The 17,743-nt window shown below is 35.6% G+C and overlaps 1 protein-coding gene across 10 annotated transcripts in view; it reads right to left on the minus strand.

Moving 5' to 3' along the window:
* The window catches only part of EPB41L5 (erythrocyte membrane protein band 4.1 like 5), a 150,715-nt gene that overhangs the window by 99,317 nt on the left and 33,655 nt on the right, over positions 1–17,743 (minus strand). For all 10 annotated transcript variants that reach the window (XM_045033643.1, XM_045033644.1, XM_045033641.1 and 7 more), the window contains exons 4-10: positions 6,812–6,854; positions 5,746–5,824; positions 4,486–4,530; positions 4,255–4,307; positions 1,690–1,810; positions 1,475–1,562; positions 179–267 (exon numbers count right to left, since the gene is read on the minus strand). In XM_045033643.1, coding sequence (XP_044889578.1) covers positions 179–267; positions 1,475–1,562; positions 1,690–1,810; positions 4,255–4,307; positions 4,486–4,530; positions 5,746–5,824; positions 6,812–6,854 — 518 coding nt within the window. The remainder of the gene's footprint in view (positions 1–178; positions 268–1,474; positions 1,563–1,689; positions 1,811–4,254; positions 4,308–4,485; positions 4,531–5,745; positions 5,825–6,811; positions 6,855–17,743) is intronic.

The raw sequence follows: 17,743 nt of genomic DNA on the forward strand, positions 1-17,743 counted from the left end.
ACTAAGAATGGGTAAGGAGTATGACAGGAGACAGGTGATTTTTATTATCTTTTCAGAATTATTTGATCTCCAAACTCTATTTTATGTATTAACTTGAAAGAAATGTTTTTAGTCATTAAAAAACAACAACAACAACAACAAAAAACCTGTAACTATCTGTAATATTAACTCTGCTTACCAAAAAAATAGGCCAATTTTGGTCTCTCCTTCAAAAACAAGGACTCCTGTTGGGGTCAGTCCCAAGCTATAGTCATTTCCATCTCTAGCCTAATTTAAGGAAAGCAAAACATGTTAACTTTATTTGCATAAGACAGATATCACATTCTCACACAAAAGTTTATTTTCACATTGAATTATATTAACTATATACAGGCTACTATTAATATGCAAAATGTTTTCAACAAATAGAAATATCCAAAATAACATTCTCAGGAAAATTCATGCATACATTTAGTTCACCGTTAACACCATAGTCTTTTTTTTTTCCTTAATATATGAAATTTATTGTCAAATTGGTTTCCATACAACACCCAGTGCTCATCCCAAAAGGTGCCCTCCTCAATACCCATCACCCACCCTCCCCTCCCTCCCACCCCCCATCAACCCTCACTTTGTTCTCAGTTTTTAAGACTCTCTTATGCTTTGGCTAACACCATAGTCTTAAGGTAGGTCATCACTGAAAATACACAGGTGTACTTCCACGACAAAGAAAGCTCTTTGCAGATTCTGCCTATATTCTATTCACCACTTAAATCACCATTTTTAAAAAGACTACCTTTCTAGGGGCGCCTGGGTGGCTCAGTGCGTTGAACGTCTGACTCTTGACTTTGGCTCAGGTCATGATCTCATGGTTTAGGAGATCAAGCCCCGTGTTCGGTTCTGCGCGGACAGCACAGAGCCTGCTTGAGATTCTCTCTCCCTCTCTTGCTGCCCCTCCCCCACACGCATGTGCACTCACACACACTAGCTCTCTCTCACAATAAATAAATAAACAAACTTTAAAAAAACTGTCTTTCTGGAAAATTTTAACTTTTTAAAGTAGAAATAAGTTAAATCATTATACAAGCTGTATTACAGCTTATCAAAGTCTTCTCAAGCTATAAATTTTCAACTTTGCTTCCTGAATTATTTTAATTTTTAAATAGCCTACTCAGCTTATGTGATGCCAGATGACATGAATGTTACATGAATATTACACTTAATAAGAATAAAAAGTGGTTTAAAAATCTAAAAAACATAGTAACACCTTAAAAACACAGATACACCTTTTTGGAGATTTTGGTTTTTCTCTTCTTTCTTATACTGTAACTTTATGTGAGATTTTCATATTTAATCGCAACCTTTATAACACATCCAAAGTACCCAGTGCTATACTATACCATCTCCATGCCCTCCTTCATTTTGAAAAATGTCATAGTTACCTTCAATCTTGAAGGAATAAACTTTTTAAAAATCATCACAACACAGTTCTTACCTTGACCACATGCATATCAACCCCATACATTTCTAACCATTTGGCTTTATTCAGATAATTGGTTTCAGCTTGTGCTGGTGTCTGACCTCTGAAATTTAAAAAATAGTAATTTTTAATAATAATAAATGTAAATTCTATACCAAGGACGGTAATAGAAGAAAACATACAAAATCACTGCAGTGATGTTAAAGAAAAGTGTGGGCAAAGCCAAGTACCTGTATTCCTTCCATTTCTCAAAAATAGCCAGCTCCATCTCTTCAGTCTGAATGGGCACGAACCTGAACTCAGACACAAGTTCAGGACTATGCTCAGCAAGATCATAGTCACCAAGTTCAGCTACAAACATAAGTTGCACAAAGTTATATTTTGTTAATTAAGTTTATTTCCTGCTGAATCTTTCCTCAGAATTCATTAATAAAAACTGCTAAGATTAGAAACGTTCTTTCTTAAACTATAGTAATTCATAACACCCAGATCATTCCCCAAAATAAATCTAGCTTAGACTTACAACGTGTCAACCAACATCTATACGCACAATGATATACTTGTGGTTGGTGGTGTGTTTTCAAATATATGTGTTTCTGTTCATTTATTTCATATCTTATAATGTTTAGCTTTTGCAAACCTCTTTGTAGACTTCCTTAGAGAAACACCTTTTGACCTTATAATGAATAAACAAAAATATTTAGTAACCTTTAAAAAAAACATTTAGCCAGCATCTATTAAGAATCCAATATGCAGAGGGGCACCTGGATGACTCAGTCGGTTAAGCATCTGACTTCGGCTCAGGTCACGATCTCATGGTTCATGGGTTCGAGCCCCACGTTGGGCTCTGTGCTGACAGCTCAGAGCCTGAAGCCTGCTTCAGATTCTGTGTCTCCTTCTCTCTCTGCCCCTCCCCAGCTTGCACTCTTTCTCTCAAAAATAAATATTAAAAAAAAAAAATCTAATATGCAGAGAACATGACATCATACACCACTACAAGATACAGGCCCCATCCTCCTGTAATTGTAAATAGATAATCCTAAAGAAATAACTTAAAAAAATATTAGTAAAAAGTATCTGGGGAGGGAAGCAGTAGGAAAACACTTGGGCGGGGCACAAATAATCATGTGCCCATCTATGGTTAGCTCTGAAATATAGGTTTGGGGAAGAAGGGAAAATGATTCTAATATTTTCTTTACTTTAGACATTTTCCCTTTTAAAGAACATCCTACTCATTTAAAAATTAAAATAGTTCCATTTTTATTAAAAAAAATCCAGTTGTATAGAGAAAAAAATACAGAGATCTTGAGATACTAATAAAAATGGTAACAACTCATTATTTATTGAATACAGACTCTACACACTTGATGTATTACAGATATATTGTCATCTATTTTCTCAACAACCCTGGAAAATATTATCATGCCCAATTTGTTGCTGAAGAAATTACTCTTTTGTCTGGATAACGGGTATTTTTTTTTTCTGTTTTAGGTCACATTTTTAAGAAGCACCAAACCAAATCTTCTACCTAGTGTTGTTCAGGATATATATTAAAATGTCAAGGAAAAACTGAATTGAGAGTATGAGAAAAGCTAGTAACAAAAATTATTCTGATAAAATATAAAATCATAAACAAGAAACACAGAGCTCATTTTATGAAGATGGACTGTACTTCAGCAAATTTATTCTAAGGACCTTAAGACTTCAGATTTGGCAAAATATTAGACATGGGACACAGAGATGCACAACATGACAAGAAGTGTGGCGGAATCATGCAAATAATGGTGCTGTGGATGAAGGAGAAAGTAGGAAAGAACTTTTACTTAGGAAAAAAAAATGTGATAAGGAGGGTTAAGAGATAACAAAATAGAGCCACAATGCATGAATCAAACAATAAACATTTAGGGGTACCTGGGTGGCTCAGATGGTTAAGCGTCCAAGATACACTCAGATGGTTAAGCATCTAGATACTCCAATAGAACAGATTTCTTTCCATTTTGTGAATGAGGACCGAAATTACAGTTTTCTTAAAATGTCAATTTTTCAGAAAAAAATACCTAAACTTAACAGTATTTCGTCAGTACAATAAAGTACAAAATTATAAGTTTTTTCATTAATTTCATTTATTGGAAAATACTTTAACCATCAGGAACTTTTAAATATGCTCTAAGTATTTCTTTCATGGATACATTTTTAAGAATAAAACTAAAGAGGAGTGCCTGGGTGGCTCAGTCAGTTAAGCATCTCTCTCTTGATTTTTAGCTCATGTAATGATCTCCTACTTCTTGACATCGAGCCTGAGTTGGGCTGTGCACTGACAGTGAGGAGCCTGCTTGAGTTTCTCTCTTTCTCGCTCTCTTTGTCCCTCCCTCACTCACTCTCATGCTCTCTCTCTCCCCCTCAAAATAAACAAGACTTAAAAAAAAAAAAAAAAAAAATCAAACTAAAGAAAGCAAAAATACAACTGCAAAAATCTCTTATATCCCTGCATTCTTTTCAAGTTAAAAAAAAAAAAAAGCTGAGAGTCCCCTTATAATATTTATTGAATTATCAAGTCAACAGCAATTTTGCTTGAAAAGAAGTTACAGATAGAAAGGGAGCAAATGAAGTGAAAGGGAAGAAAAAGAAGGCCATGTTCTTTAAACAAAGTAAAGTAATAAGGTTGGATATTGATACAAGTTAACAGTGGTGTTACTTTTCTTACCCATCATTTTGAATCTTTTGAAATTCTTAACTAAAAACACACAAAAAAGAATTATGCTTTATTCTTAACAGTCAACATAAGAATTGCTTACCTTGCAGATTATAAGCTGCCAGCTGAACTGCTGTATCAAAGGGACACTCTAATCTGAGACCGAAACACAAATTTGTTAGACAAGTCAACTTCCCAAGGTTCATTTTAAGATAAATGCAAATAATACCTACTTTATGTTGACCATTCCTTTTTCATAATTATGAACTTATTTTTCAAAATCATTTTCAACTACTTAATAAAATGTGGTTTACCTTAAATAACTAATACTCACTTTCCACTGAGAATATCTTGTTTTAACTGAAGAACAAATAAATACCTAAGAAAAATAAAAGGCACAAATTTAACTAAACAGAATAATCTACTATGAAAAATAATCCTACCCTTCTAATGTGAAAAGAAACATTTTTAATTACAGAATTTTACCTGCAATAGAATCTATAAAAGAAAAAAAATATGAAAAAAAATTGGGGCCGATAAGCCATCAGGAGGATGGCAGCATGTCCATAAGATAACTGAGTACAGTACAACCACCTTAAGATTAAAGGTTTTAAGCAAATTATGGAGAATGAGCTCTGTGATCTAAGTTTACATTACTCTCACAACACAAACCACCTGGGATGTGAAAGGACACAGGCATATATGTAACTATGGAGATTAGCTATAATCTCGCTGGTAGAGAGTGCAAGAGAAGAAAACCCTTCTAAAGGGACTCAGCAACTCAATTTTTACTTAATAAATAGTATGTGTGAATGAATCATGCATTTACCATGTATAATCAATGAATAAATATGAAGGAGGCAGGACAAAATAGAAATAATTGTATATAACCTGCTTAAAGTTTGTTTAAAACTATTCAAACCAAATCAGGATTTATTATTTTTCATCAGTCAGCGAGCGGCATTTCAATAGGTAAAGAATATTAGGAGCCAACATGAATAAACTCCCAGTGGCCAAAGAGAGATCATTTTGAACGCCAACAAACATAACATGAATAAATATAATATGGCAACATATTCAAACACATCAATCTTGTTTAAAATCCATGAGTTGAGGGGCACCTGTGTGGCTCTGTCAGCCAAGCATGTGACTTCAGCTCAGGTCATGATTAGTGAATTCAAGACTCGCATCGGGCTCACTGCTGTCGGCACGGAGCCCGCTTCAAATCCTCTGTCCCTCTCTCTTTGCCCTTCCCCTGCTCACACTCACTCCCAAAACTGAACATACATACATACATAAATAAGTAAAATCCATGAGTTGATGATAATTTAAAAAAGGAACTCAGTAGTTACCTTAAAGAATGCTAGGGAACCAACTCTTTATTTTGAAAACTGATAAAGGGAAAAATTCTACACTTAAAAACACTGTCCCAAAATGAAATTCTATTGTCTGACAGGTCTTATTACCAGGGGTAAGAGATCCATTTCATTAGTGGTCTATAAACTGTAAAGAATTATAAAGACAATCTTCCAACACCTTTAGCTAGCTGACCAAAACTACTTTACCAGTGTACAACTCTAGAGAGTAGTCTTACCGGGTTAGCTCTTCACGAAGATTATTTGGTTCTGAGGAATAAAACTTAACTCGAAGATGCAGGCAATAGGGTGAACCAACTGTTTAAAAAAAAAAAAAAAAAAACAACTTTAATTTTTTTAAATATAACTATTCAAACTGTAAGAATTTTCCAGTCAGTAAATTTGTCAAAAATAATCTACTTGAAGTAGGGAGAAAAGGTAACAGGCTTTGTGGTAATATTTCACACATCGAAATACTGTATGGCTTCATTAAAGCCTTTAAATTAAAGGTTTTAAGTACACCTAACACAAAAAGATCAATCAGTAGGTTTTTTAAAATGTACCAACCATCATATAGTACCATTACAATTAGCTGTCCTCCCAAAAATAGATAGCTCTAGATTAATTTAACAGTTTAGGGACAAATGCATCAAATAAAAGTCTTGACTGTGCAATCTAACAGCCCTAAAAAACCTGCCACACTATATTTCTTAAAAGACTAAGGAATGCCTGGGTTATTAACCGCTCACTGCAAATTCCCCCCACACTTTCAATTCACTTCACCTATTTCACTAACTTGTAAATTCTCAGAGGTCCCATTATTTTGTAAAGACAAAAAAGTTGAGGCGCTCTGAAATCTCTACTACCACAAAGAACAAGCTGGATTACGAGTGAACACTGGTATTTTTCCCTATTACTAGGAATAAAACTGACATCTTATGTCAATTGTTTCATTTCATTATTTTTAAATTTTAAAAGTTACAGCTTTAAAGTCTCAAAACATTTTACAGAGCAGGACAGATGCCAAGCAGGAAAATTCCAACACAATTACTAAATAAAAGTTAAGCATCGCATGAGAACTCAATCTCCTTGCAAGATGCAAGCCTTTCTCCAGGAAATAAACTATAAAGCACTTGAATCTAGATTACTATTAACCCTCTAGAACTAAGGGGGTAGGTCAGTATATCAAATTGAAATTATCTTTAAAGTAGAGATGCTAAGAAATTCATCTGAAACATGATTTATTAGGAATCAGAGCTTCTAATATATAATTTACTTTTTGTTCACAATTTTTTCAACACTTACTTTTTACTTGCTTTTTGATGCTCTTTGTACCATCTAACCAGTGCTGAAAATAAAAAAAATCAGATGTTATGCAGATGATAGAACTCAACATTTTAATTATTAAAAGTTAATTTTCATCATGTTTTTGTTGATAACCAGAAAGAAACATGAAAAACAAAAGTGAGGATGAAAATGGGGGAGGATTATCTGTCCCAACATCTACAGCAAGCTTATGACACACAAGCAAAAAAAGACCTAAGACCAGATATACTACTTCTTAAAACATTTCCTCTCCTCTCTCACAGTTAACAAGGATGATATTTTAAATTCTGCCCTTAGTTTTCCTGTTTCCAAAATAAAATGACTCTTTCAAAATTGTTAAAATGAGAAGAAAAGTATCCTCATACTCCAGTGTCTGGTTCATTCTTGTAATAAAAACGTAATATTTATTAACAGATCACAACCAAAAGTGAGAGGAAATAACAGTGTCTTTAAATTTTACGAAACAGATACTACTCAGACGTAGTACTCTTTGAAAGAGCCTGCAAAATAAAATTAGATCTTTCTCATAACTAACCCCACCTATTAAATGAAGTAGTCTTTTTTGTTCTTTTGCTTTATAAATAAAAAATGTTAAAACTGTGACTAGCAGATTTCTGGTTTCAAAAGTAATAGGCTTTTGATTTCTGTAACCTCCCCACTCTGAAATGCCCGTAACACAAACAGACTTAAGAAGCAATTCCAGAGGCTTCCACACATAAACCAGTCCCAGCTCACTTCTCACTATTAATCCCTTTACACCACCATGTCCTAACAGTGACGGGATGCACTCATCCAACTAAGATATACAAGCCTGTGTTCTCTCCAACATGCTTACAATTCCAAGCACCCAAAAAACGAAAGAAGTGCTCTTGTACTAACTAGTTCACAGAGCTAAGGAATCCAGTTTCAGAAACCCAGACAGGCAAAGTGGGTAAACAAGGCTGCATTGTTAACAGCCTTGTAACCGTTTGCTTTTCTTGCCAATTATTTGCCTAGCCTCTTCTCTCCATTCTCCCCCAAGATCCAAAAGTGAAATTCACAAAGCTACCAGTGGGGAAGCAAAGTACCTCTGCACATTGAAATAAGATGGTCAGTAAACAGTTCAAAAGGCAATTAAGTACTGTGCAATATTTTCTCTAGATTCCAAGTGTGTATGCTACTTAGTCAGCCATCTCTCATCCTTTCTTTAAGATTTTATTTTTTAAGTACTCTCTATACCCAATGTGGTGCTCGAACTCACAACCTGGAGCCGAGATCAAGAGTTGCATGTTCTACCTATTGAGCCAGCCAGGTACCCAGTCATCTTTCATCTTTTACTGAATTCAGGTGGATATCCATTTTAAGCATATTTCAATGTAGCAACTCTTCAGTTTTATACGTCCCTCCAACTGAATCTTAGGCCGGCCAGTAGACAGAACACAATTCAATCTTTTAGCAGAAAAGACTTCAACCTAGTACAGCAAAAAAGTCCATCCATCATGGCCAATGTCAGCAACTCAATATCCAATAATCTGAAACTTAATTATGCTAATACCTACTAGAGCCTGATGCCAATGACATACTGGGTAAAAGATAAAATTAGTTTTTATACCCCAGACTGTCTTCTTCCCACAACATGAATCTGGGAGTTGCCTTATCTTCAGGTTTTATCTACTCTACTGCAATGAATTAACAGGTAGTCTGGCTGGTCACCTGGGTTGTCTTATGTGCCTATGGTTAGGGAGACTCCTACACCATGATCGTAAATGAGCACAACTCTTCCAGGAGGCAATTTAACAATGCTTTAAAAATAATTGTCTTTGACCCAACAATTCTATGCCTAGAAATAGTGATGGATGTGTGCAGATTTATTTATAAGCAATTATATGAGAAAGTTAAGACAATATGTATATTCAACAACAGTGAACTGGTTAAAGTATTTCAGTATGATACAACATGATGCAGCCATTAAAAACAAGGAAAGCAAATACTTAAGGATCTGGAAAATTACTTACAATATACTGCTGAGTTTTAAAAGGTAGGTTACACCTTTTAAAGGTGTAGGATAGACACAAGTGTTTTATCAAAATGTACAAGTTTGTATATAAAAACATGCACTTTTCTTTTGGACTGAGATAATCTAAAACAAAACAGTAAAAATGTTATCTCTAAGTGACAGATACTGCTGGTGATAGTTTTTCTTTTTTATGCTTTCCTCTATTTTAAACTTATTCTACAATGAGCACATACTACTTAAAACTCTCATGGACCCCTTATTTTAATATTTTATATAAGTAATATATTTATATGGCTTAATTTTGGGGTAGTATTAATAGGCATATGGTCCATAGTCCCTCCACCTCCTACAATAGCCCACCAGCCCATATACCCAATTTCTATCACCACATGCACCGCCCCTGCCCACAACAAGATGTTATTGGTTTCTGACCCCATCCAGAGTTTCTTCAAAGAGGGAAGGAGGGGGAAAAGGGGAAAAAACAAAACAAAACAAAAAAAAACAACTGTTTATGTGTGTTGGTTAAAAAAAAAAAGACAGAACATTAACAATGGACTGAAAACCAACAGACTATCAATTTTGACAGAATGAACTTTGAAGAGTAAAAGAAAGAAACACTAATGTAAGATAGACCATGTGATATTTCAAGATCAATCTACAGTCTTTCTTTCTTAGATCATTATAACTTAAATTTCTTCCTGTTTAAGAACATCTAGGGCTAGTCTCAAAAATTCACCTTTAATCTTTAATTTGTACCCTACTATTCTAAGAAGCACATTAAATATAAAATCATCCCAGTGAGATTAAGGATCAGAGTTTTCTTCCAAACAGATATTTTAGTCCCTTCTTTACCTACATATGTCTGCTCTCCCTTAGGATGACCCAAACTGAGATAATGCATCAAGCACATTTTAAAGTGAAATTTAGGAGCTGGGGAGTTCTGGGTGACGTTATTCGGGGGAAGGTCTGAGGTCTGAGTTCATGCTTGCATATTCTCAAGTCTGTTTTCTTTCATCTCCTCCACATTCCAAGCCCAGGGACTGGAAAATTCAGAGCTCAGAGATAGGCACTGATAGGATTTTCCTTCAATCAGGGTCTTTAGGAGTTGAGTTTAAATTACATTAGATGATAAAGGTGAGAGCATGCAGATATAGATTCTTGGATGCTTAGTGTGAAACTAATAGAGTTCTCTTTCCCCATCATACCTTACAAAGCAAACAAACTCCCTCCTAATTTCCTAATTTTAAAGTTTGGTTGATAAACGTAGACATCAAAGGATATGAGAAGCCACATTTCTTTCCGTCCTATTGAACTGGGCATGAAAGAAAAATTATCTACTTATGTATATCTTAAAACATAAATAATATTTAATCACAAACACAAAAGACATAACCAAATCAAACAAGAATCACCTAGGGAGCTTCCAAAACACTAACATGTACACACCCTCATCCCAGCCCTTCAGCCAAACAGTCTGTAAACAGCTTTTCAAATAAGTGATTCCTGACTTCTAACCACCTACACAGCTCTATTAAAGAAATGCCCTACTACTTTTGCTCAAAGAGCAAAGGGTTGAAAACAGAGATGTGTTAACCATCTTTCAAAACAAGTACATCTGCAGAAAATATTTCTCCTCTCAGGAGTAGAGGCCTATGCTCTGAATTAAAGGGTTGTTTTAAAGGAAATTTTAACATTTTTGGGTAGTATTGACATTTTAACAATATTTGTTCTTTCAATCCATGAGCATGCAATGTTTTTCCATTTCTTTGGGTCTTCTTCAATTTCCTTCATAAGTTTTCTATAGTTTTCAGCATACAGATCTTTTACATCTTTGAAAATTTTAACATTGTAAACAACAAAAAGTTTAAAAACTATGCTATAAAAATGGAGAACCAATACACTGCACTGCTGTAATCTAACTGAAAACACTTCAATTTAATCTATATTCATTGTAACACATTTCAAATGAAGACTTAGATGAGGCATTAAAATAGATTTCCCACTGCACCTGTGTATTATTAGTATGCTCTTTTAAAATTCTTAAAAGTAAACTCATAGTGGGAATATAAGTTGAGTGAGGCAGGTTTTATATTTACTCTCCAGGGACAGAGTACATAATCTATTTTGGAAACACACTTTTTACTGTTCCTCCTTATTTAACAAATACAAGGGTATCTATGTGCATGTTACAATATGCATATATTTAACATATGCTACTTATTTCTATATATTTTTCACTCCCCACTACTTTATTGAATCCTATTGTTTGTGTTAAGTTCTCAGTTGATATCCAATCCAATCATCTGCCAACAGTGTTAGTTTTACCTCCTCCTTTCCAGCCTTTACAACTTCTGTAACTATAATTGCTGGCACTTCTATTATGAAATTAAATAGCACTGGCAGGGGCGCCTGGGTGGCTCAGTTGGTTAAGCGGCCGACTTCGGCTCAGGTCACGATCTCGCGGTCCGTGAGTTCGAGCCCCGCGTCGGGCTCTGTGCTGACAGCTTGGAGCCTGGAGCCTATTTCAGATTCTGTGTCTCCCTCTCTCTGACCCTCCCCGATTCGTGCTCTGTCTCTCTCTGTCTCAAAAATAAATAAACGTTAAAAAAAAAAAAACTATTAAAAAAATAAATAGCACTGGCAATAATATGCAAATTAACATCATGTGTTTAAAAGAAATGTTTCTATCATTCCTCTACTAATCTAGGGTTGTTGTTGTTGTTATTGTTGCCAATGTAAATAATCAAATATCTGCAAAGAAAGAGAGCAGAACTGGGGCCCCTAGATGGCTCAGTTAAGCATCTGACTCTCAGTTTCAGGTCAGGCCATGATCTCACAGTTTTGTGAGTTTGAGCCCCACGTCAGGCTCTGTGCTGACAATGCAGAGCCTGCTTGGGATTCTCTCTCTCCCTCTCTCTGTCCCTCCCCTGCTCAAGCTGTTCTCTATCTCTCTCAAAATAAACAAACTTTAAAAAATTAAAAAAAAAAAAAAAAAAAAGCAGAGCCACTGAGTAATCACCAGGTCTGTTTTCTATAGATGCTGCCTATACAGGTTGTAACACACATCCACTAAACACCTAGAAATGGAAAAAGGTACACCTTCTACAGCTTAGATGGAGCTACACAGATAGACAGAAGGTCAATTCTATACAGGCCAAAGTCCATTGGGTTTATTCAAGGTATTATGGGGCTACAAAGAAGGGGCTTAACAGGCCACCAAAAAAACCACTTGATAAGAATTCTAGACCTATTATCTGCACAACCTCAGATAAGTGAGGGTCAGCAAGACAAACAAATCTCACACACTGTGCCCACAGTACCTGAAAGCTGAATTCTAAAACTAGAATAAGAATTGCCTCTTCCCTTAACTCAGTGATCTTGGATTTGCTATCAAGGTAATTGACTGTTGCAGCCTCCAGGTGTGCACTTGTAAAACATTTACTCTATGTTCCACTAGACAATTACGCGTTTTCTAGCCTTCAGCTTTGGATCTAACATCTCCATTTCCATTCAGTGTTGTCTTTAAATGCCATACACTTCAACTAATCAAGTTACTTTATTTTCTTTGTGGTAAAGATTTCAGTTTCAATCTTTTTTTGAATGTATATTTAAGTATACATTTAAGTCTATGACGAAGCAATAACAGCATAAATGGTTAGTGAAACTGTTCAGAATTGGCAAACATCACATCAACTCAGACTCCGCTGCCAAAGGCAAATCACATAGCCAAGCCTGATATCAAGTGAGCAAGAAAGGATAATCCTGTGAAAACAAAGGCAGGAGACAATGCATGAAAAAACATATATGACAAGTTGTATCAACTGATAATGAATCGTCCTTGCATTTCTGAAAATTAAACTCCACCTGATCATAATGTATTAATTATACTTTTAATAGACTGCTAAATACTGTGTGCTGATAATTAAAGAGTTTTACACAGAGAATAAGGGAAGTTTAAACAATATACATAGAACCAATACAAGCTATCAAATCAGTATTTTTAAAAAGCAAAAAAATAATTACTACTGACTTGTTAAAGTTCTTTTTCCTTCTTTTCCAAGTAAAGGAGAAATGCTACCTTTGTTTCTCTTTTCTGAAACATGACAGAGTTGTCTACAATCTAGGTAACTAGTTCTTCTTTAAAAACTTGATGGACCAATTAAAATTCTAAGCTCTAAATATGAAGCTTGAAGGGCGCCTGGGTGGTTCAGTCAGTTAAGCATCTGACTTCAGCTCAGGTCATGATCTCACAGTTTGGTTCTTGAGTTTGAGCCCTGCATCGGGTCCGGGCTGACAGCTCAGAGCCTGGAGACTGCTTCAGATTGAGAGAGAGAGAGAGAGAGAGAGAATGAGAGACAGAGAGAGTGTGTGCGTGTGCGTGCGTGTGTGTGTGTGTGTGTCTGCCCCTATCCTGCTCACATTCTCTCTCTCTCAAGAATGGATAAATTCACATTCTCTCTCAAGAATGGATAAATATCAAAAAAACAAATAAAACAAACCCAAAAAATCTTAAATAAAAATTTTTAATGGGAAATGAAAATATATCAAGCATGCAGCATGATTCAGGGGGAAAAAAATGAGAAAAAACATAGTTCTTAAAAGTACACAACACTCCTGTGTCTTTTAAGATATACTCCAACTTGCTTCCCTTCTTTTTTTGTTCTCCTGTTTGATCTCAGTAGACATTTGATTTTAAGACTGAAAACTGTTTCTTCAAAATAAATCATACATGCTCTCTGGCAAATTGGTACAGTTAATTCCTCAACTATTTTGCCAAGTCTTACTGCACCAACCTAAAACCACTTAATATCAGAAGAATTCCTTCTTGCCTGGTTTAAGATATATTATTTCCACACTGGAATATTCTATTGTACAAGAAAACTACCCCATAACATCATTTATTTAAACCATAACATTGGGAGTTCTGCTGTCATTCGGCAACTTTTCACACATCCTGTTATTTTTATGACCCTGATCCTTTATCAATAAATAGTACCACAAAAATCTGTGGAGTCATCGATAATATAGAAGAGATTATAGATTTTCAAAAACACTAATGATTATCATAAAGACTTTAAGAAAACACATGCAAATTAATACCATTATCAGATTTCCTTTAAACTACAGATTATTTGTGAAAGAAAAGGTTACTAAATAAAAGTCCATAGATGGGGTTCAGGAATACCTTAATTACCTTTATATGTACACAAAATATAATATATATACATGCACATTTTTCTATGTAAAGCAGCTAGAGATTTCATCATTATAATTCAAAGCTTCAGATCATCTCTGGACTATGTAAAAGGACACTAAATTAAGTTTAGATGTGAAAATAGAGGATGGGCGATATTCTGCCGTCAACAAAAACAAGAGTAACTATAAATCCTAGGATGCCAGAATAAAACTGGTTTACACATACTATCTCAACCCCTCATCCAGTAAGTCCCCCAAAGCTCTCCACAATGGCTTGGTTTATGGGTGCATGGGTGGCTCAGTCGGTTAAGCATCCAACTCTTGGTTTCGGCTCAGGTCATGATCTCATGGTTTGTGGGTTCAAGCCCCTGTGCATCAGGCTCTGAAATGACAGTGTGGAGCCTGCTTGGGATTCCCTCTTTCCACCCCTTCCTCTGCCTCTCCCTGGCTCACGTGTGCCCATGCACTCTCTCTCTCAAAATAAATAAATAAGCTTTAAAAAAATAAAGTGGCTTGATTTAAAAACTGCCTCAAGAAACAAATAGCAAATCTGAATACACCTATAACAAATAAAGAGATTAGTCAATAATCAAAAAACTTCCCACAAAGAAAAGCCCAGGACCAAGACAGCTTTGCTGGTGAATTCTACCAAATGCTAAAAGAAGAGTTAACACCAACCCTTCATAAGACCTTCCCAGAAATAGGAGGGAAGACTTTCCAACTCATTCTCTGAGGCTAGTACTGTTCCCACCAAACAAGACAAAGATATCAAAGGGAAAAAACCCACAAAACTATAGACCAATATTCCTTACAAATATACGCACCAAAATATTCAACAAAATACTAACAAATCAAATCAAGCAACATATAAAAGGCTTATACATTATGACCAAGTGGGATTTGTCCCAGAAAAGCAAGACTGGTCCAACACACCACCCATAAACAAAAAAACTATCAACATAATACAACATATAAACAGAATACAAGAGAGAAACCATATGACTCTGTCAATAGATGCAGAAAAAGCATTTGACAGAACCCAACACCATTTTTGATAAAAACAATGAACAAAATAGAAATAAAAGACACCTTCCTTAACGTGATAAAGGGCATCTATAGAAATCTCACAAGTAGCATACTTGATGGTGAGAGACTGATCACTCTCCCCCTAAGATCAGGGACAAGACAATAATGTCTGCTGTCACCACTTCTATTCAACATATTACTAACGGTTCTAACCAGGGCACTTAAGCAAGAAAGAGAAAATAAATAAATAAAAGGCATTCAGATTAGGGGATGCCCGGCTGGCTCAGTTGGTGGAGAATGTGATTCTTGATCTTGGGGTCTTGAGTTCAAGCTCCATACTAGATGTAGAGCTTACTTTAAAAAGTAAAAAGATAATGAAAATACAAGAGCACTGAATAATATATAGAATTGCTGAATCACTATATTGTACACCTGAAACTAATATAACACTGTATGTTAACTATACTGGAATCTAAATAAAATTTTTTTTAAAAAGGCATTCAGATCAGAAAGGAAGAAGTCACACTATCTCTTTTTGCAGATGACATGTTCTTTTTCATAAAACACGTTAAAACTAATAAAGAAGTTTACCAAGGATGCAGGATACAGGATAAGTATACAAAACCCAACTATATTCCTACATACTAGCAATAAACAATGAGAAGATGATATTAAGAAAACAACTATGTAGGGGAACCTGGCTGGCCTAGTCAGTTAAGCGTCCAACTCTTGGTTTCAGCTCAAGTCATGATCTCACAGTTTGTGGGATCGGGCCCTGTGTCGGGCTCTATACTGCCAGTGCAGAGCCTGCTTGGGATTCTCTGTCTCCCTCTCTCTCAGCCCCTCCCCAGCTCACACTGTCTCTGTCTCTCTCAAAATAAACTTAAAAATTTTTTTAAAAAGAAAAAAAAAAGAAAACTATGTATACAATAGCATTAAAGGAATAAAATGCTTAAGAACAAAACCAAGGAAGTAAAAGACATGTAAAGTGAAACTATAAAACACTGTTTTAAGAGATGTAAAGAGGGGCGCCTGGGTGGCGCAGTCGGTTAAGCGTCTGACTTCAGCCAGGTCACGATCTTGCGGTCCGGGAGTTCGAGCCCCGCGTCGGGCTCTGGGCTGATGGCTCAGAGCCTGGAGCCTGTTTCCGATTCTGTGTCTCCCTCTCTCTCTCTGCCCCTCCCCCGTTCGTGCTCTGTCTCTCTCTGTCCCAAAAACAGATAAACGTTGAAAAAAAAAAAATTTAAGAGATGTAAAGATCCAGTACATGGAAAGACAATCCATATTCATGGATAAGATTTAACATTATAATGATAGCAAAAGGATAGACTCAGTGCAATCCTGATCAAACTTCCAATTGCCTTTTTTTCCCCTAGAAATGAACAAGCTAATCCTAAAATGTATATGGAAATACAGGTGACCCCAAACAGCCAAAACAATCTTGAAACAGAAGAACAAAATTGAAGGATTCACACTTAAACTCCAATTTCAAACTTAGCAAAAAATTACAGTAATCAAGACAATGTAGTGCTGGCATAAGGATCAACATATGGACAGGTGAATGGAACAGAAGAAAGAAGCCAGAAGCCAGAAATAAACTCATATAACTGGCTAACTGATTTTCAATAAGCCAAGATCATTCAATAGAGAAAGAATAACCTTTTCAATAAATAGTGCTAGGACTACTGGATATCCACATGCAAAAGAATGAAGTTAGCCCCCTACCTTACAATACATACAAAAATTAACTCCAAAAGATAAAGAAAAAAACAAAATAGGCAGCAGTTTTGCAGATATGACCAAAAGCATTAAAAAAAAGCAAATAAATTAGACTTCATCAAAATTAAAAAATTATGTGCAAAGGACACTATCAAGAAAGTAAAAAGAAAATCTACAAAATGGGGAAAAATATTTGCAAATCACAGATCTGAAAAATGTCTACTACTGAAAAAAATATATGAACTCTTACAACTCAACAAAGAAACAACCCAATTTTAAAATGTGCAAAGGATCTGAATAGACATTTTTCCAAAGAAGATACAGAAACAGCCAAAAAAGCACATGAAAAGATACTTAACATCACTAGGCTTTAGGGAAGTTCAAGTCAAAAACAACATAGGACCACTTCATATCAACTAGGATAGCTAGAATCAAAAAAGAAATACTGTGGGGGCGCCTGAGTAGCTCAGTTAAGCACCCAAGTCTTGATTTCGGCTCATCATGATCGCACAGTCTGCAGGATCGAGCCCCGTGTTGGACTGTGCGCTGACAGCATGGAGCCTGCGTGGTATTCTCTCTCTCCCTCTTCCCCACTGGTACTGGCACTCTCTCTCAAAATAAACAAACATTAAAAAGGAAAGAAATAATGTGTTTGTGAGGACACAGAGAAATCAGAACCCCCCATACATTACTGGAAAGAATGTGGAATACTACAGTCATTATGGAAAACAGTTTGGCAGTTCCTCAAAAAGTTAAACAGTTACCTTATGCCCCAGCAAATTCACTCCTAGATACATACCCAAGAAACTGAAAATTATACTCATGCAAAAATTCGTACACAATGTTAATAGCAGCACTATTCCTAAGAGCCAAAAACGAATGAACCCAAATGTCCATCAATGAATTGAGTAAACAAAATGTAGCATATCCATACAACAGAATATTACTCAACCATAAGGATCATGTATGGGGAG

Source organism: Felis catus, chromosome C1, assembly GCF_018350175.1.
Source record: "Felis catus isolate Fca126 chromosome C1, F.catus_Fca126_mat1.0, whole genome shotgun sequence".
NCBI lineage: Eukaryota > Metazoa > Chordata > Mammalia > Carnivora > Felidae > Felis > Felis catus.